The 20,957-nt window shown below is 49.1% G+C and overlaps 1 protein-coding gene across 6 annotated transcripts in view; it reads right to left on the reverse strand.

The window, feature by feature from the left end:
- Nucleotides 1–20,957, reverse strand: part of STAG2 (STAG2 cohesin complex component) — a 2,060,662-nt gene that overhangs the window by 1,151,998 nt on the left and 887,707 nt on the right. For all 6 annotated transcript variants that reach the window (XM_069612659.1, XM_069612661.1, XM_069612663.1 and 3 more), the window contains exon 16: nt 12,510–12,621. In XM_069612659.1, coding sequence (XP_069468760.1) covers nt 12,510–12,621 — 112 coding nt within the window. The remainder of the gene's footprint in view (nt 1–12,509; nt 12,622–20,957) is intronic.

Here is a 20,957-nt window from a genome sequence, read left to right on the forward strand (position 1 = left end):
GGATTCACATGCTCATGAATAAATAATACATAGCAGTACACACATGAAACCACGGGAGGTGGCAAGGGTCAACATTAAGCATCTCTTACCTCCTCACCAGGCTCACCTTCAAGCGAACAGGTTGTGCATTACTGCTTGGCCGACTCTGGACTCCTCCCTGAAATCCCTTACGATGCAGTAGAACTTCGTGAAGGTGTGCGTCAACCTCCACATAGCAGCACTGCAGATGTCAAGCAGGGGCACACCAGACAGGAACGCTGTAGTTGCAGCGATCGCTCTGGTCGAGTGGACGCTCGGAGAGCTAGGCAACGGTCGGTTTGCCAACAGATGACGATGGGTGATGCAGCCGGACAGCCACCTGGAAATGGAAGCATTGGAGTGGGCCTTCCCATGGTTCACGGGGCCAAATTTCACAAAAAGTTGCGAAGTCTTCCGGAAACACTGTGCGGTCCACATAGAACTTCAGCGCTCTAGCCACATCCAGCGAGTGCAGAGTCGTCTCAGCAGGCGATGAAGGCGTCGGGAAGAATACAGGTAACACCAAGGGCTCGTTTAGATGAAAGTCCAACGGCACCTTGGGCATGATTGAGGGGTGTGGTGGTAACACTACCCTCGTCTCGTGGAATGTCAAATAAGGCGGTTTACAAGAGAGGGCCTGGATCTCTCCCACTAGTGCGGAGGTGCTGGCCACAAGAAAAGACGTTTTCCATGACAAAAGTTTTAGTGGAACCGAATGCATAGGCTTGAACGAGGACCCATGAGCCTAGTCAGCACCACATTCAGCTCCCATGCCAAGGCCAGAAGCCTTCACCGGCGGGAACGAGCGAAATAGTCCTTTGACAAACTCCTTGACCAATCGATGCAACCATAAGGATGATCGTCCAGATCAACTTTGATGGAAGCAAGGGTCAGTCCTGCCTTGGCAAACGACAAATACAGAAGCACCTGCAGAGCAGTGACTCGTAGAGGGTCGATCTTCCGAGTACGGCACCAAACGGTGAACATCTTCCACTTGTACCCGTAGCATTTGAGAGTAGACGAAGCTCTGGCCTTGGCAAGCACCTCCATACAATCCACTGGGAGATCCTAGCCCCCAAACTCTAGTGCTGCAGGAGCCAGGCCTTCAGGTTCAACAATCCTGGATCGTGGTGCAGAATCACGCCTCCTTCCCAGCGAGATGGTCTGCGACCGCCAGAAGCTTGACTGGAGGGGACGCTGACATGTCCAGAAGGTTCATGTACCATATCTGCCTCAGCCACGCCAGAACTACGAGGATCATCCTGCACCGGGACCGTCTGAGTTGATTGACTAATCGAAGAAGAAACGGCAACGGAGGGTACACATGCAGAAATGGGGCGTGCCAGGGGAAAGCAAATGGGTCCCCCATGCTCCCCGGCTGGGGAAACCTGCTGGCGAACCTTCGGCACTTGGTGTTCGTCGCAAACAGATCGATCTGGGGATTGTCCCATATGCACAACAGGTGATCCACTTGGTTCTGCCGAAGTTCCCACTCATGGCAAGAGCGCAGCTCCCTTCTGAGAGAGTCGGCGACAGTGTTCTTCACTCCTGCCAGATGAAACGGGAGAAGGAACAGTGCCAAAATTCCTGCGCCTCCGTGGAGAGCCCTGCGGATCTGGTTAACCCTTGCTTCCTGATGTAGAACATTGTGGTGGTATTATCCATGAAGACCCGTACCACCTTGCTCTTGAGGGACGGAAGGAAAGACTTGAGGGCCCAAAACACTGCCCGCAGCTCCAACACGATGTACAATGTTTTCTCCTCCAGTAGCCACAGGCCTCTTGCATGAACACTTCCTGTGTGTGACCCCCAGCCCCCCGGGGAGGCGTCCGTCGTGACAGTCTCCAGCTGCGGTGGGGTCTGGAAATCTGTGCCAGCAGACAGATGTGCATGCACTCCCCACCACTGTATCGCTTGACAGAAACACTTGTCTAGTGTGATCTTGTCCTCAAAGCTTCCCGATACTTCTATCCAACGGGCATCGAGGAACTCTTGCAGTGGAAGCATCCGAATGCCTGCACAGCTGAATGAGTTATATGCATGACATCATGCCGAGCAGGGGCTTGATGAACCTCACCCATGCGATCTTCAGGGCCAACAGTTGCTGTACCTTGCCCAAGGTGGCCACTAACCTCTCATCCAATGGAGACGGCAGACGGGATCACAGAAACTGTGCGTCCTGCAATGGAATCAAGCACGACTTTGCATAGTTCACCGAGAACCCCAGATCCGTCAGGTGCTGGACAGTCCTCGCTGTGTGTTTGATGGCGATGTCCTTTAAACTTGCCCGGATGAGCCAGTCGTCCAGATAAGGGTACACGTTGATCCCTCGTAGACGCAGCTGCACTGGTACCAGGCACTTGGTGAATACTCTTGGCGCGGACTTCAACCCGAAGGGAAGAGCCTTGAACTGGTAATGTTGCCCTTGAACCACAAAGTGCAGGAACTTTCGGTGGCCCTTGTGGATGGGGATGTGAAAATAGGCCTCTTCCAAGTCCAGTGACGATAGAAAATCCCCCTCTTCCAGCTGTCCTAGCACGTGCTGAAGAGTCACCACCCAAAACCTTTGAGACTTGATGTACTTGTTCAGATGGCGGAGGTTTAGGATGGGCCGCCAACCGCCAGTCTTTTTGACGAGGAAGTAACAAAAGTACACTCGAGAACCCCGGAGCCTCTTCGGGACGAGTTCTATCGCACCCTTTAACATGGCCCCAACCTCCAGCAGAAGCTGGGGGGGGGGGGGGTTCCTGCCAGGCCAACAATGATATATGGAGACACTTCCGTTGGAAGTCTAGGGTGTGTCCGTGGGCAAGAGCGGCCAGCACACAACCGTCGGTGGAGATGGTCTTCCACACGCTGACGAAGTTCGCCAGCCAGCCTCCCACCAGAGTGCATGGGTGGGGGCCCGAATCCACGCCTGGTTCAGTCCTGTTTTGAAGTCGAAGTGCCGTCTTGGGAGCCTTGGCGACTACATCCACCTCCAGACTTGGCATGGCCCCTGTAGGTCTCTTGGGCCAACGAGCGGAAGGGCTGATGGTAGGACGAGGCACCTCCCCCAAATCTTTTGGAGGAACCTTGGGATTTTCCAGAAGTTCGAAAGGACGGTCGCCGCTGCTGAAGCGTGCCCAAGGCACGAGCCATCTCAGTGTCCAACTTGATGGCCTGAAGAGACTCGTCCGCAGTCTTCCCGAACAAATTGTTCACGTCGAAGGGCATGTCCAACACCTTCGACTGAACATCCTGGTGGAAATGAGTGGCCCTCAACCAGCCCCGCTTACGAAGGCAAACGCTGTTGCCTATTTGGCGGAACCCTGTGTGGGCGATGTCCATGGCTACTGTAATTGCATGCTCCGATGCCACCTCGCCTTCCTGTAGGATCTCCAACGCCTCTGCCCTCTTGTCATCGGGAAGGAAGTCCAGGAGGGGGCGATTTTGATCCAAAGTTACCTGTTGTAATGCACCACAAGGGCGTTAGCGGCCTTGATGGTAGTCACTGCCGACGTGATGACTCTTCGCCCCATGGCATCCATCTTCCTCCCCTCGCTGTCCGGGGGGGCGGGAGTAAAGGAGGCCACTGACGAGGAGGAGCCTGAAGATTTCTTCTTGGCCACCACCGAAACCGCAGAGTCCGGAGACGGCTGGGACCATAAAGCACTTGGGTGCAGAGTCCGGCACCCTGTATTTCTTATCACAACAGTTCCTCTTCCTCCTCCTCTTCGGGCGTTGAATATCTGGGAGACGGGAGATCCCACAATCCACTGTCCACTGTCCATGCCAGTGGCTGTCGTCACAGTGTCCAGATCCGTCTCATCCCTCAAGGGGGGTGAGTGGGGGGAGGGGACAGAGGAAGGCAAAGGGTGGAAAGGAGGTGGAGGGTGAACTCTCCTCTTCTTGGGTGGTGGTTCCGCCAAAGGTACCAGCTCCGCGGGTGGGGTCACCAGCGCAAGAAGCATCCTTGTTCGGATCTGCAAGCAGAAGGTATGCAGAGCAGTGAGAATGTCCACAAGATATCCCCAGGTGGTTGCTGAGGTGGCGACGGAGGTGAGGGCGTTTGCGGCTTAGGCTGGTCCTCCAAGCCCTCAACGCCCTGCTGCTCAGTCTCCTCGTCATCACCTTCGTCGTTGCCCTCATCGGGATCCTTCCCGTAGGGTCTGCTCTCAACGCATCGTTCCTCCTGGAAGGTTTGGAGGCTGGTAAGCTCCTCCTTTGAGGAGATATCCATGCCCTGGAGGGCTATCATGCCCCCCCCTTCTCTGCGACCAAGGGAGACTGCTTCAGTGAAATACTCTTGCCTTTGGGGTCGTGCCCAGCGGTACTGCCTCGGCGGCCTTCGCAAGGCACGCCACCACTCTTTCGATGGAATGGTGGGCCTTCGTCAGATGTACCTGAGCCTTCACGGCCCTGGTCGAGCTGGAGGCCTTCACCTTAGGGGGGAGGGTCCGAGCCCCACTCCCCCTCGGTCTTCTCTGCAGGACCTGTCTGGGTCTTCTCCAAGAGCTTGCACGGATGGTCCGACCTCTTTGAAGAACCTGAGTGTTGGCTCGTGGTCGAAGGCGCTGGAGACAATGTACTCGCCCTGGCCACCACAGAGCCTGTTGCAACGGTGCTCCCGGTTGCAGTGGACTCAGGGTGCTTTAGCCTCATTTTGGCCCATGCAGGAGGAGCACCCTTTAAAGGTCTTAGAAGACTGCTCAACTTTCTTCTGGGCAGGGGAAGCATGCTGTCGGGACACACCCAGAGCAGTAGCCTTGGCCTGCAGCCACTCGTTGAGACACCTGCGTTGGTCGTCAGGGCGCGCAGGGCACCATCTCCTAACAAGACGAACAGTCATCCTCCACGTGCGTCGGGTCCAAGTGCAGGCAGTAAAGGCACAGGGAATGTCGGTCGTCTGAAAAGACATTCCGTAGGTTGCAGCGGGGCAAACCTTGAAGAGAGGCGCCAAGTCCTCCTTCTCATCTGCCATTTCCACACGGTGTAGGTCTTGAAGAAGCTTTTGGAATCCTCCAAGAAGAAAACTCTTTGAAATTCACCCTTGAGGGGGTGCTGAAGAATTCGAATACAGGTCCCTTCGGAAGGTGGATCGATGGAACCTGAGGCTGGATAGAGCAAAACTCTTAGAAAAATCGCAAACGCAATAAAAGCTCGAGAGCTATTGCACGAGGACTCCCAACACTTGAACGTGTGGTAACAATCTGAAGATGGCTGGAGGAGGGGCTTAGGTAGAGGGCAGTCATTGGCTGGGGCAGTATGACTCAGAGACCAGTGATACGTTGTTAGGAGAAAGACAGTTCAGAAGTGAAACTGATTTTTCTTTAACAAGGATTCCCAGCCTGGCAACAGGGAATATTCATGAGCATGTGAATCCATACCAGACCCCATGCTGGAGAACTGTAGTTGACTTAAGCAAATAGGAAAAAGTCTTAAGGGAGGACCCAAAGGGTCCCCAGAAACACTGCCCATAAGGAGCAGAATGCTGCAATAGTAAAACACAGATGCCTTTAAGAGCTATGGAGCAGACAGACTCCATAGTACAAGTACAATACAAAGAATAGAGTTCCAAAAGATAGACCCCATAAGAATGAATCAGTGGAAAAAGGCCCCCCCTCATTCAGGATTAAAAGAAAAAGGTGCAGAAGTCCAGCAAAAAGTGCTGGGGTCTAACTGGGAGAGGTTATGAAGCACAAGCATAATAAATCTTGCTAACAACTGCGACCATCCACCTGGCTATTGAGGCCTTTGATGCTGGACCACCTGGCTTTAACCCACCAAAGGTGATTAATAACGCAAACCCGTGGAAGCCTTTTCTCCCGTTGAGGTGAAACGTCAGGGCTCTACTGACATTGTAATGTCTCGGCAGGGATGGCGGGTTTGGAACCGCTGGCGCTATGGTCCGCCATAGCGTTTCCCATCACGTTCTTTCCTTTTTACGGATTTACCGGTCTAGTTGTTGCATGGGCATGTCACCGGAAGTATTTATTGTACCACTTCCTGGTTACGGATGCGTTGCAAAGTTTCCGGGTTTCCTCCTGTGTTGCCGTCGCTCTCGTTTAGTGTTTTTGTTCCACTCTCGGACTTTTGTCCGTTCCCCTCATTATTTCCCTCCGTTGCCCTCTTGTTCCTCTCCTTTCTGTTTCGCCCGCTCGCTCCTCCTTTTTCTCTCTCCCTCTTGTCCCCTTTTCTTTTCCCTTTTCCTTCTTCCCTTTCTTCTACGCCAGAGTTCCAGTCCTCTGCCTGCCTTTTCTCTTCCTCTGTTCTGATTTTGATCTATTCTGTCAGCTGTGTACCAGACCTCAGCCTGTTTTACGGATTGCCTTTGCCAAGCCCTTTATACCTTCCTGTCAGCTATGTACCGGACCTCTGCCTGTTTTATTCAGATTGTCTCCGCCACACGTCTGAAGCTCTACAGCCGCCATTGAACATAATTTCAGCCTACCTCGCAGATTTTTCTCAGTCTTCCATCTGCTCCACGTTCCAGCCCACTCGAGTCTGTTCCACATTCTCTGGGAGGAAGTCTCTCAAGGGGTTTTTTGTGCCATTGGCTTTTTCCCCTAGCGTGACGTTCACGGGGGGGGGTGGAGGTGGGGGGGTTTACCCCCGTCACACCTTTTACGGTGGCACGGTGGCATCCTTCCGTGGACGTCCCTACCTCCATAAAAAGGAGAGACACACAAGCCACGAGAAAAGGAAAACCAAGAAGGACGAAGGTGAGGAGTTGGGGGAGGGTGGTGAAACAGTCCTCTTGTGAAGAAGAGGATATAATCGACCCTAGTGACAGACATCTAGACCGTGTAATACCTTTTCTGCATCATCCTTTGGGTTAGGAAAGAAAGTTGGTAGGACTAGCTCTTCGTTGTGATGGAACGAAAGCTCCACCTTCGGGAGGAACCAAGGATGAGTGCAGAGCACCACCTTGTCGCAATGGAACGTGGTATAGTGTTCTGAGGCCACAAGCGCCTGAACTTCGCTAACCCTACATGCTGATGTAAGGCCCACCACGAGTACTGTCTTGATCGTGACCAATCTGATGCCGACGGATGCCCTGGGCTCAAATGGTTTCTGCGCCATGGCGACCAGAACCACGTTGAGTTCCCAGACTGGGTGTGGGCCTTTGACGGAGGACCGGGGGGTACAACATCAGCTTTGCCAGATGCCTCTTGACCACAGGGTTGGGAGTGGAAAATGATCTGTTGTCTGAATCTTTTTACGCACCCATCGCAGCTAGATAAGGCATGTGTCAACCTGAACCCCTGACTCTGCCAGATGTGCCGAAAACGATAGCACCTGATCAAGTGTGCCTGTCAGTGGGTCTATGCCTCTTTCCTTGGCCACAAATGCAAAACCGGGTCGATTTGCTCCTATATTGGTTCCTAGTGGAGTTGCTTCTTGACTTCTGAATTCTATTCAAGTTGTCCTCAGAAGGTGAAGGTGATGCAGAGTAACATGCTGAGGAACCAGGTTGCTAGGGCCAATTTCTGATGAGGCTCTTCTGTTCCTCCCTTGTCCACAGGTCATGTACACTGGTCACCCAGCATGGCTCCCCACCAGCCAAGGGAGGAGTCCGTTGTGATAGTACCATTTGGCAGGGTCTGCCTGCCATAACATTGGCATCTTGCCTCCACGAAACAAAGTCCTGGTCGAGCTTGGCTGGGATGGAGACTGATGCCGCTTGGGACCAGTCTCCTGCTACCAGGAGGTTGATCAATGTAACTGCACCCTCATTTTGCATCTTGTATGTGGAACAGCCAGCAGGCATGCCGCCATAATTCCCAACAGATGTTGGTACAACCAGCCCAAGGTTACTGATTTGCTGACAAAGTGTCCAGTAGCAGTATACATAGCTGGCACCTTTTCCATGGTGGGGAATATCCTCTGCTCCCTGGTACCCCACAACAGACCGAGGAAGTTGAAGGTTTGGGGAGGCTGTAGCTGCGACTTTTTGTGGTTGATGGAGAACCCCAGTTCGCAAAGGATATCCATAAACCTGGAGGCCGTATTCTGGACCTTCACCAGAGTTTCTGCTCGGACCAACCAGTCATCAAGGTATGGGTATACATGGTGGCCCTCCAACCTGAACAATGCTGCCCCTGCATTCATGAGCAGTGTGGAAACCAGGGGAGCTAATTGAAGGCGAATGGAAGGACCTTGGACTGAAAATGGAAGCCCAACACTCGAAACCGAAAGAAGGACCGATGAGGTTGCCATTTAGGGACGTGTAGGTATGCATCCTTGAAGTCCAGGGAGCATGTCCAGTCTCCCCCACACAGAGACTCCACAATCTGCGCTGGCGTAACCATCTTGAACCTTTGTAGAAGGGATAGGTTTAATGATAGATCAAGAACCACTCGCAGGCCTGCCTGGTTCTACTGTAGCACGAAAATCCACAAGTAAAACACTGAGCCTCGAGAGGGGGCCTTCCACCCCTGAATCCACAGAAAGTCCTTCACCTGTCAAAATGGGCCTGTCCCTGCCTGTACGTCCTGGATGTAGGCTTAGCTAGTATAGGCGGTTTGGGAACTATTCTTCTTGTCCAATTCCTTCTCCATGGATGAATGGAAACCCCCCCGACCCCCCACCCCCCATTCAACGGAAGATCCAAGATGCGGTCTTGGACGTCAGGGTTAAAACTGGTGGCCTTCAGCAATGCCGTCCGTCTCATATCAGCAGCTATGCAGATGGCCCTGCTGGCCGGGCAATATGACCCATATACTCCACCATAAGATCCAGCTCCAAGCACGCCTTGAAAGACGCTTGCTTGTGAACTGGCAGGTCTGGGAAGAAATTAGCAATCGCCCTCCATTGCCTCGGATTTGCAGGGTCCAGCATAAAGTCTGTGTTGGCTTTCCCACAGGTGGAGGCCAGCGTTTGAGTAGACCTTCCCATAGGCTTCAAAAACATTCTCCTTTCCCAACAAGACGGATGTAGATGACGATGCATATGTTTGGGAATTGCGTACATGGAAGTCACTGCTATCAGATGAATGAGGCAAAGGGTGAAACGATAAGAGGAGACTATCTTTTTTGCCAGATATTCCACATCCTGATCTCGTGGCTGATCTGACAGTTAGGACATCCACCAGGACCCCTGCCTCTGGCTGTTCCTTCTGAGGTTGAGGGATGTCAAGCGATCGTGGAACGCTCTTGCTAAAGATTAGGTTGTGCAGATCCTCCCCTCTTCGTCAATGTCCGCTTGATCTGTGGTGCCCTAGAGGTCTGTGGGATCTGCAGGCGGTATCGCCTGTGCCATCGTGGCCTGGGGGCCACGGGAAATGGGAACAGAGCTTGTTGCTCAGAGGTGCGTGTGATGGTGTTTGGAGGCGGGGCACGCACTACCACTATGGGTGGGGCCAGCAGCAGCTGCACTGGAGCCTAAGAATGTGCAGGCATTGGTGGTAGCATCTCTTTAATAAGCCCCTTCAGGATGCTCCCCATTTGGGGAGACTTCAACTTGAGAAATTTGTCAAAGAAACATAACTCACTCTGGGGATATGTGCTCTAGCATAGGCCCCAACGGCGTGACCAGCGTGAATGGCTGTGCTCTTCCCTCGCATTGTCTGCCATGCATGAAAATCGCCTTAGCGTCACGCCTCAGCCCTGAGGTCCCCTGCTATGAAGTGCACCAGGTTGCATGAGGGGCGACCACGAGGGGCACTTCCATCCTGAGAGTCCAGCCTCTGATGTTTGTTGGAGTGGCGCACGTCCACACGTGCAGCCTTTTTGTCCGGCTGCAGCGCCATCTTGTCCTGGCACGACCCATACAGGGTTTGCATGTCTGTCACGGTCTGTATCGGGCCTCTACCAGTTTGTTTGTCCACGCGAAGGTTCAAGCCTCCTCTGCACCTCAGGCATGGGCCTGGTAAACTGACTGCCCTCTGACATGGAACAGGTAGTGCTACTGCGTGTAGGTGCCCCCTCAGGCATAGGACCAGTACTAGGGAAGAACCACTTGGGTGATTTCCCGGTACTAAAGCCGAGTGGTCCCTCAGCGGTGAGACCGGGAGGATCTGTGGACCCCCTCGGCCAGTAGCTCGAACTTCAGTACCCTGGTTGGTGACAGACCCATATGGCCACTCCTGCTCGGCTGCTTCCTGGGGAAGGAGTCACCTTTGCTGGGCGCTTTGGACAACAAAACACTTACCTTGGCCTTCATCGTCCTGCGCAGGTACTCCTTGAGATACTCTGGGGGAACCTGGAGAACAGCTCCCTCCATCTCACGAGCCGGTTCTCAAGGAACCAGGGAGTAAGGAATGGTGCACGCCAAACAGCTGTCCCAACAGTGGTGGTCGCCGAGGAAGCAGATTCAGAGTGCATGCGGGTCTGACGTCGGATAGAATCTATCGCAGGTAGGGAACCTACTTGGGAATGATGTGGCCCCTTAGGCCCACATGATCTCTGCCTTCACCTCCAACTTTCAATGTTATGCGGATGACAAAGTTCAAGCTATCCTCTGCCTCAGCTTCCTCCTCGCTCATCCATGACCGTCTGTCCGCATTTCAGTCCTGGTGTGCCGTTAATGATCTCTGCTTTAATACCAGTAAGACAGATCGTCCTCAGAGACTCGTGCTACTGTTTTCCCACTTTCACGCTGGCCGAACACCCTTGGTCCTGCACCCTAACCACTAGTGAGGCGAAAAAGCTGGGGTCATCTTCGACTCTACTGTCTCCTCCTCCTCTTCTCACATCTTGGACTTGCCAAAAAAGTCCCACTACCAGCTGCACCTCCTCAGAGGTATTCTACCTTTTCTCACCTTCCCCAAGAGGCTCACTGTCTCCAGAGTCCTAGTTCTCTCCAGACTAGACTACTGCAACAGTCTCTTTCTCAATCTTCCTACATCTACACTTCAACCTCTTCAACTTATCCAGAACAAAACCACAAGACTTATACTTGGTCTCAAGCAAAGGGACTGCATCTATCTGGTGCCGCAATCCCTCCACGGGCTCCCCGTGGCTGCAAGGATCATTCAAGTACCTCTGCATAGTCCACAAGGCTTTCCTGTGCAGGGCCCCCACTATCTACAACACTCTCTTCCTAAATACTCTGCTTCCAGAACCCTTGGCTCTGTCTCCTCCAACTCTCTGCAGGTGAGCCGCTTTTCCAAACAGATTTGGGCATAGTTCCTTATCCACTGCAGATACCTCCCTGCCTCTCTCTGTCTTGAGCAGGACCTCCTTAAGTTGTGGAAACTCCTCAAGACATTCCTCTTCTCTTCCTCGGTCTCTCTCCCTAACCTCCTTTCTCTTCTCTCCTTCGTTCTCATTCCCAATCTGTTCAGTCAGCTGACTGGTCGATGCACCTCCAGAGCCTCACAGGTCCCAGGGTCCCCCAGCCAGTCCTGCAATTCCTATGAACTGCACACTATGCCTACATTACTGCACTCGGAATACGTTGCATGAGAGTGGCATCCTTTCTGAACTTAACCCTAACCCCTACTGGACCGGGCGCGATTGCGCCCACCCCCCACCCCCCTGGCATTTCTGTCTGCTCACTTGCACGACCTTGAATTTACTAGGCATAGCATGTTTGTCCTGTCTTCCTCCATCTTCCCTCCGCAGCTTTGCTGTGCCTGCATGCAGAGGTGCATGCAGAGGTGCATTGATGACCAACCTATTGATGCCCTGGCCTAGTAGTCTAGTTATTGTGGTTAGATCATTCAGATTCTTTAAGGCCTAAGAATGACAACAATATCCCCCTTGTAGCGCTTTGAAGCACTTCACTTGTGTCTAATTGCTTAACAAATAAACACTTACAAAGCCCGCTGGGGCCGACATGCAGTTGAAATTAACATAGCTAATTATATAGAAAAAAGTGGGACTGAGATCTGATTTACACACGCATGGAATTATGAGGGGGGGGGGGGCTCAACCACACCGCAGGTGAAGGTGGTCTGCTCCCGTCGATGCGGAAAAGAGAACTGGGGTGTGGCGCAGGAAGGAAGGACTTACTAATTACGCAACTAAATTTAAAGGGGAAAAGACTTTTTTTCTGGTGAAAAATGTTCTGTTCCTGTCCCTAGCGAGGAACTCCCATGCAGTATGGAGGAAAGGGGACAGGCCATAGGAGTATTGAAACTTCTAATGTGCTCATATACGGTGTTTGATATTCTAATTTTTTTATTTACCTGTGTTTAATCTAAGATTTTTACAAGACTGAGACGAGAGGGAAGGGGAAGAAGAAGAAGAAAATGTTTGACTGTGGAGCTGAAAGACGGCTACACCAAGTTAGAGGATGTTACAGCGAAACCGTTTGCTATTTTATCTTTTTAAAGCTATGTCTAGCAGCTTAACGGTTGCCAAAGTCCATTTTGTGGTCTCGCCCGCAATCAAACGGTTCCACGCTAAATCTTCGGCGATGTAGGAGCCCTCCAAAAGCGGCGATTCTGATTATTGTAGAGAAAACAACTCCACACAAACTTTCAAAGAAAGCACTTTTCTATTCTTTAAATCTATTCAAATCTAAAATATTGTTAAAATTGACAATAAAAAAAAAAGATTTACCTCACTTTCTAGGAAAAAAAATACCAGGGTCTTTACAAGGTTAGCATTTGGACTAAGCCTCCCTCTTCGTTTAAGAATTCCATCGTCATCAGGATCTCTGCAACTAAAAAGTCTAAAAAATAGGAAAAGTAAAGGAGATTAATAGTGTGGTCACATGTCAAACTGGTGGTCTTCAAAATATTATGTAAAATTCAGTGAGCTAGAGCTCCAATGAAATATCACAATACCTGGACATTTATGACAAAAATAATGAAGTTAAAAACGTACAAACAGTGCACACAAACATCCACGCCTCATATTCAGTAATTAGAAATCTAATTCTTCAGTTTGTTTTAGCAATTCATGACAAAAAAGCATAGAACTAAACGGAAGTCTGCCTGGTGTTTAACTTAAAGTTAAAGGTCCATTCATACATTTTACTTTTCAATACACTAAGGACGAATTTTTCGAAAGGACCAGCAAAACAATCATTCCCTATGTAATGTATGTAAACTTCTTCCACATGTAATCTTTTCTCTCAATCCATAATAGATTAACTATATTCATCAATCCAATGAGGCAAACTGTATGCAATCATGAACATATAAGTATTTGCAGGAGAGTTTATTTTTATTTAGGCATTACGCTTAGCACACAGACAATGACACCTACTTGATTTAACAGGATATTTTAATAGGACAGACTCTCTGATTGATAGACTAAGAAATCAAAGCCACTCACCAGTAGAGGTTGGTTTCAAAAGGTACCGTATACGTGTAATACACTTGTTAGGGAGAATGTTCAGTTTCTGTTATAATTCCTTTAAACCTTAGAGACCCCAGCCCTTTGCTGGCATCTGGGACCTTTTTGATTTTTAACCTCCTGAGTGAGAGCCTTTTTGCCACTCACTCATGCCTTTTCCCTCTAACAACGATTTTATGTTCCTTATGTTTTAATGTGGTCCATTAAACTCCATAGGCATCTGCTTTTATATAGTGACATGCAGCACCCTTTGTGCAGTGCTACTGAGGAGTCCCATCGACTCTTAGATGTTAAAATATTTTCCAAAAAATGCTAAGACAACCTTTGTCTTACTTATCTTTTTCCTTTGTGGTTCCAGCACCCACCACCTTATGTGGAGTGTTGGGGGTTACATTGTAACTCCTTATCCCACTTCTCATGTAACAATTTGTTACACTAACTTGAATGGCTGGTGGCAGTGGGTTTCTTTTTACTAACTTTTGTGCAATGAATCTGCAGGCCGATTTCTCAGCTGCAGTAGAGCACCCACGAGTGAATATTTTGCAAAAATGTCCATTGTGTGTTTTGTCTTGAGCGGGCGTCTGCCCTGAAGCCCGCTCAGGTTCCAGTGTGTTTGGGAAGGCAGGAAGTGAGGGAGGAGGCTGAAACTTTGCTGGCATTTCTTAGTAGGCATGGCTGGCCGAAAGTAGTTCCAACTGGACGGGTGGCTGTCCTAGTGGACGAAACCCCCCCTGTGATTGACAGCTTAGTGCTGTGAATGAACGTGATTTCACATAAAAGGTGAGCGTTTTGGAACTACAGGCAGAGTAGAACACGAACATCAAATCCGAAGAACACGCAGAGAGACGCCAGCAGAATGTTTCAGGACCGCAAAACCACCAGTGAAATCTTGCAGCTGAGCCAACCCTGTATTCCCATCGAGAGGGAAGCTATGCCAAGGACGTCTTCCTCCCTTAGGCTGGTGGGACCAAGTATCCTGAAGACTTGCTTAGTTCTGGGCCAATCCATGAGTCGCTCCGACTTTCTTGGGCTGCAATTTCCCAACCAATACCCAGGGTACCTGGAGCACTGACAAGTGCAACGTCTTCCCGAGAACGGATCAGACAAAGACTTTGTGGGAATCTTCAAGGACCGCTAGAAACAGCAATTCTTCGTCCAGAGTCCCCTCACCAGAGTCCGGGACCAAGGAAACTCTAATCAGAGCTTTTCATTTTTCTTTGGCGCTGAGAAAAAGGCACCAAAACCACAAAGAGCCGAGAGTTCTGCTGAAGAACCCCGCCAAATGTCCATTCTTTCGTCACCACGACTAAGGTCCAGGAACAAGTGCGCCTGCATCTTTGCATCAAAATAGAAGTCAGCTGGAACATCTGCTTCAATTCTAAGGTACTGTTGGGCTTTGGGTTTAACCACCTTCAGCCAAATGTAGTGCTTCCTAGCTTGGGGAGTTCTCCTTTCTATTATTTTGAATTACTGCAATTCACTTTGCAGGCCTAAAAGCTTGTGCACATCAGGTAGGCTCACTTGAGCGCCTGGAATTTTCTTCAATGAACTACTGACTGTTCAATTAACTTTTTCTAAGATGATTGCATCAGAACTAGAACTGTCCTGACTTTGGCTTACCTGGCTCTGCTCCCTAAAGGCATCCCTTCTGAACCCCAATTGATTTGGCAGTGCTTGTTCCCTTACAGGTTTTAATTGTTTTACACCATTATTGCTGAGATAAAAGACTGCCTACATCCCTCTAGGAGAAAAGACTATTGCTACAGTATTATTCTACTCTAACACTTTTCCTCCAAACTCAATACTGTATGGAAAACGTTACTGTTAGGCAATGTTTGTATGCAGTACCCTCTGGGAACACTACAAACAACTGACTACAGGTATAGGAAACCCAACCTTTGGTATAAGCTTGTACTACACAGTTTTGGTAGCGTGTTGAGCAGCCAGGCTTATCTCAAGAGGGGTAAATGTGAGCCGTAGTAGATTTACACCAAGATTCACAGTTACAAGTATTCAAATAAACTCTTACACTCAAGGTTTCTTGAATAAACAATTATTAATTTGTCAGTTAGAATAAGCCTTCTTCAGAAGGGAGCAATATAACAGTAACACTCAAATACACTTCATGAAAGATACACTCTTAATATCTCTAAATCAGTAGATACCCTTTTGGGATGGCCCACAGACACTACCTACACCCTCAGGTGACTTCAATTGCTAGGGTGCCGGGGACATTAATAAATCACTGTTGTATTTAGAATCATGTAGTAATAAGTCAAAGGAAAAGGTTATTTAGAACATACAAGGGACAACAAATATTCTTAAGCAGGCGAACACTTTTGGATCCCCACAGGAAGAGTCGTTCAGTACAATAGGCTAGGCCAAAGTCAATGGGCAAAAGACTTATATAGGATGAAGCACTTCTAGTAGGTAAATGGAAATGTCTTTGCATAATGTTTTAGAGGTCTTTGAAGAAAAGAAGAATCAAATGTAGGCCACAAGCTGTTTAGACTTGTGAGAAGTAGAAGATGCAAGGAACTCTACAGCAAGATGTAAGTTCTCTTAAACTTGGTACAGTACTTTTAAAAATGAAGAAACTATGCAGCCGATGACTCCTGTTCCTGTACAACTCTGCAGATCTCACAGTTCCCGGGCCTCAGTCGTGGGGACAAGAGGAAAGACGTCGGGGGACTCCTGCACTGCAACGGTCAACACTCGCAACCGGCAAACTTCACTTTCAGTGGCTGTTCAGTGTTTCAGCTCCTCGCATCTACCGAAAATAGCAACACCACAGTTCCTGGCTGTCGAGATGGACTTTCCTTGCTTCAGGGGTCCTGCACTCTGTTGAGGGGGCTCAGGCTCAGTCAGTCCTGCTTCCTGGGAGTCCGGAGGATCTTCCTGGAGCTTTAGGCCACAAAATCTGGTGTTCCTCTCCCTGCCTATACGGTTTCCAGCAGCAACTCTGTGGAAATTCAACCAGTTCCGAGATGGATGTCCAGGTGGCTTACTTTGGAGTTGATTGGTCCCACCAACTTAAGGGAGAAGTTGTCCTTGCAGGGGCTTCTCTGTCGATACGAATTTGGAGTATCAGCACAGCAGCAGGGCTTCAACGGGCAAACCAACAGTCCAGGAGTGGCAGCAGGCGTCATCTTCAAGTTCTTCTTCGGTACGTTCATCCAGTGGTCGACTCTGCCTTCCAAGCCAAAAGCCTCACCTTTTATTCAGTTCTCTCCCATTGATTCCAGCCTAGCTGTCAATCACCCAACAGGGTGGCTGTCCTTGCCGGACAGTCAGCCAGCCAATCACTATAGAGTGCATTCGGTTGTCCTAGGAGACAAAGCACGGAGTTTCGAACACCTCCCTCACTTCCTGCCTACCCCAGACACCCTGGAGCCAGAGGCGGGCTTCACTTGTGAATCCCACCAAAGGCAAAGAGAACATAGGGAGCAAACCTGGTTTGGCGTGCAGAGTAAATCTCAAGAAGGACCTTTCCACAAAGAAATGGCGAAAAAAGAAGATCGGGCCATTTTGACAAAAATGGCACCCTTGGGTGCTTTACTGCAGCTGCGAAGGCAGCCCGCTGTTAATACACACCACAGTAGTTAAAAAGAAACCACAGTCACCAGCCATTCAGTGAGGAAAGGGTAACAAAAAATGTTACATGAGAAGCTAGACAAAGGGGATACTAGGTAACCCCTCCAGCACCCTATTGTAAGATAGTGTGTGCTGGGTCTAGAAAGTTACAAATCTAAGTAAAGTCAAATTCACTTTACTGCTCTTAGAAACAGTAGTTTAACAAAGAGAAGGTATGTACACCTTTGGGAAATCTGAAAGACTTCCCTGTGCCACTGCACTGAAGGTGCTGTGTGACAATGTAAAAGACAATGCCTATGGAGTTTATCAGACTCCATAACCAAAAGAAACAGTGTTCAAGAATCACATAAAAATACACGTGTGAGATAAAGGGTCCTCTCTCTCGCTCTCTACACAGGTTTCAAAAATCAAGTCATCAAAATCCAGTAAAGTTGCAGGGGGTCTCTAAGGTGGAGGGAATTGGCACATTTCTGAGAATTCTCCCCAACAGCTACTACCGACTAACTGATGTCACTCCCTGTGGTGGAAATGTTTAGTCAAAAAGAATGTACTTGCCTGCATTATTGCTTCTTGAATAAATGGATTCTGAAATTCTGCTTGATGTTACTATTAGTTGCTGCATAACAGAGTGATTAATTTGCTTTGTGTATATAAATAAAAAATGTAACCCTACCTGCATTTTTGCCTACATTCTAAGTTCTGTGGAACTGTACCCTGAATTATTGGGCACAAGACAGGCAATTTAGGGCTGGACAATTTTAAATAGGGATCATTTGTATGGACCTTTTTGTGCATAATACTTGTCGAACCTTTCCTTTGGAGGCATTTGATTTGTATTATGCCTTATAACCAAGTGGATGTATTTAGTTTGATAGTGTTGTGTGCTGCATCAACCTACTTCTAGTCATTTTTCTATAGTGTGTTTTGACCATAATTAAATAACTTTATTTTGATACATCCTGTCTAAGTGCAATCTGTGATTCCCATTGTTTGACCTCATTGTTGACCCTTTACAACCTCACCCCCTCTGAAGAACTTTGCCTTGACCGACTGTCACTGCTACCTAAAATGGTTTGGCTACAGCTTCCCAGAGTAGTTCCCGTCACAATATAGGCTGGCGTTCTATACATCTGTCCACCATGCCAGTACAGAACAACAAGTTACTTACCAACTGTAACGTTCTTTCGACTGCATGTTCCTCCCATGTATTCCACATCTTGTTATATTCGTTATCGCCAGATTCGCTGCTTCAGCAATTTTGTTTCGGCAGAGGGCACTGTGCTCGATGTCGTGGCGTCAATTGTCCCTCAACGGGCTCCGTTCCATGTCGACGTCACTTCTGGTATAAATAGCTTGAGCCGCGCCCGTTGGCTTCAGTTCTGTTTTTTCGAGGAAATACTCGTGGAACATCCAGGTGTATGCTGTGACCGATGGGTCCATCAGAAGAGGAAAGTGTAAGATAACGTAAACTGTACTGCAGGGTAGGCTGGGAGGGTCGATGAGGAATACGTGGGAGGAACATCCAGTCGAAAGAATGTTACAGTTGGTAAGTAACTTGTTCTTCGAATGGATTGTGACCTCCCACGTATTCCTCATCTTGTGATAGATTCCCATAGCAGTGATCAATTTGGAGGCGGGAGTGCTAGTTCTTGTTTTCATGGACGGAATGAAGTACCGCCCTTGCAAATAAACCCTCATTGGAGGAGGAGGCATCTAAGCAGCAATGCTTGATAAAGGTATGCATTGATGCCCATGTTGCAGCCGAGCAAATGTCTTTTGCAGGGACTCCCCTGTTCAAAGCCGCAGAAGTAGCCATTCCCCGAGTGGAGTGAGAACGTAGCCCATCCGATGGGTCTTTTCCTGCTAATCTGTAGCATTCCAATATAGCCAGAATGATCCAGCGGGATATCGTTTGCTTTGTCACTGCTAACCTCAATTTACGACCTGTGTAAATCACAAAAAGTTGGTCATATTGACGTAATTTTGCAATTCTTGAAGTGTAAAAACTGAGGGCCCTCTTGGGGTCGTCTATGCATTCTCTCCTCTTTACCCAGATGAGGAGGAAAGAATGTTGGCAAAATAATCTTTTGTGACAAATGGAAGTCGGAAACTACTTTAGGTAAGAAAGATGGTTTAACCTTAAGAACTACCTTGTCCTTGTATAAGATGGTATATGGAGGTTTACATGAGAGAGCCTGTAGTTCACTAACCCTGCTGGCTGATGTTAATGCCACAAGAAGGACAGTTTTTAGTGTTAAAAGCCTCAATGTACAGGAGTGCAGAGGCTCAAATGGTATACAAGTTAGGAATTTAAGAACTAAGTTTAAATCCCAAGGTGTAACATGAAACAGTATTGGTGGATAAACATTGGTAAATCCTTTCAGGAACTGTAGGATTAATGGAATTTTAAAGTAAGAAAGTTCTTCCGAGGAGCGCTTAAAAATGGACAGCACAGCGCAGCACGATATCCTTTAAATGTTCCCATCTGGAGCCCCACATTAGCTAGATGTAACAGGAAAGGAAGCACCATTGGGGTGCCACATTAAAAGGGTCCACATCCTTATCTTTGCCCCAGTTACTGAACTTGTTCCAATGACACCGGTATAAGGGTTTTGTTGCTGGCCTTCTGGCCGAAAGCAAAATCTCCATTACGTCATCCGGAAGAGCCCAATCCTTGTATCTCAACCTCTCAGAAACCATGCATGTAGATTGAGTGTCTTGACCTCTGGATGGAGAACCCGACCTTCCTCTTGCTAGAGAAGATCCTCTCTTTGCGGAAGACATACTGGAGGGCAGATGGACATGTCCAGAAGGTCCGGGTACCACGTCATCCTGGTCCAGTCCGGGGCAATTAGGATCATGGCTTTCCTGAACTTTCTCAACCTCCTGATTACTTGAGGAATCACCGGGACTGGAGGAAACGCATACAGTAGGGGGAAATCCCAGTCCACCACGAACGCGTCTCCTAGAGCTCCTCTCGGGGGAAATTCCCTTGAGCAATACTGATCGCACTTCTGGTTTACCGTGGTTGTGAACAGATCCAATTGAGGGGTTCCTCAAAGGGCAAAGATCTCCAGAAGGACTTCCTGAGCTAACTTCCACTCGTGGGAGAATGTGCACTGCCTGCCTTGAGCGTCTGCCGCCGTGTTCTGCTCTTCAGCTAGGTGAACTGCCGACAGATTCCTTCTCGTATTGCCCAGAACCAGAGCTGCATTGCCTCTCTGCACAATGGTAGTGATCCTACGCCTCCTCTTTTGTTGAGGTAGTACATGGCCACTGTGTTGTCCGACATTATCAGGACATTCTTTCCCTGTACAGAGGGCAGGAAGGCCTTCAGCGCTAGTCTGATTGCCCTCAGCTCCAATAGGTTGATGTGTAGTTTGGACTCCGATGGAGACCCACGTTCGCTGATTGTCAGATCGCTGGCGACAGCTCCCCACCACGTAAGTGAGGCGTCCGTTACTACTGTTATCTCCGGCCATGGTTTATTTATTCAGATTTGTAGAGCGCACGTCAGATCGTGGGCATTGTGGCGCTTGTTACAGATAAAATCTTAGTTACATAGGATACAGTAATTACATACAATACAGAATTTACAGTTGACATATGTACATTAGCAACGCAGTAAGTTCACATGGATTCCTGCGAGTTTCATACTTATTTTGCAAGGACTGAGGTTTTCAGTTTCCTGCGAAAAATAGGGAGTGAGTTTTCCGCTCTAATGTCTGCAGGGAGAGCGTTCCAGGTCCTGGCTGCAATGTAGGGGAAACTTAGACCTCCGGCTTTGGCTTTTTTGATGCGTGGGACGCAGATTAGGTTGAAGTATTGCGTCCTGGTGGGACGGGAGGAGGAACGTTTGAGGATGGTTTCAGATAGATAGGGCGGAGAGAGAGACATTTGTGAGTGAGGGTGAGGATTTTGAGAGTGATCCATTCTTTGACTGGGAGCCATTGGTCTGAGTGCCTGGCCTGGGTGATATGCTCTCTTCTTGGGATACTAAGAGCGGCCCGGAGAGCAGTTCTGCATGACTTGTAGTCTGTTTAAGTTTTTGGCTGATGTGCCTGCTAGGAGTGCATTGCAGTAGTCCAGTTTGGCTCCAATGGTTGCCCTCGC

The sequence above is a fragment of the Ambystoma mexicanum genome, chromosome 5p (genome assembly GCF_040938575.1).
Source record: "Ambystoma mexicanum isolate Mex_15411 chromosome 5p, UKY_AmexF1_1, whole genome shotgun sequence".
Lineage (NCBI taxonomy): Eukaryota > Metazoa > Chordata > Amphibia > Caudata > Ambystomatidae > Ambystoma > Ambystoma mexicanum.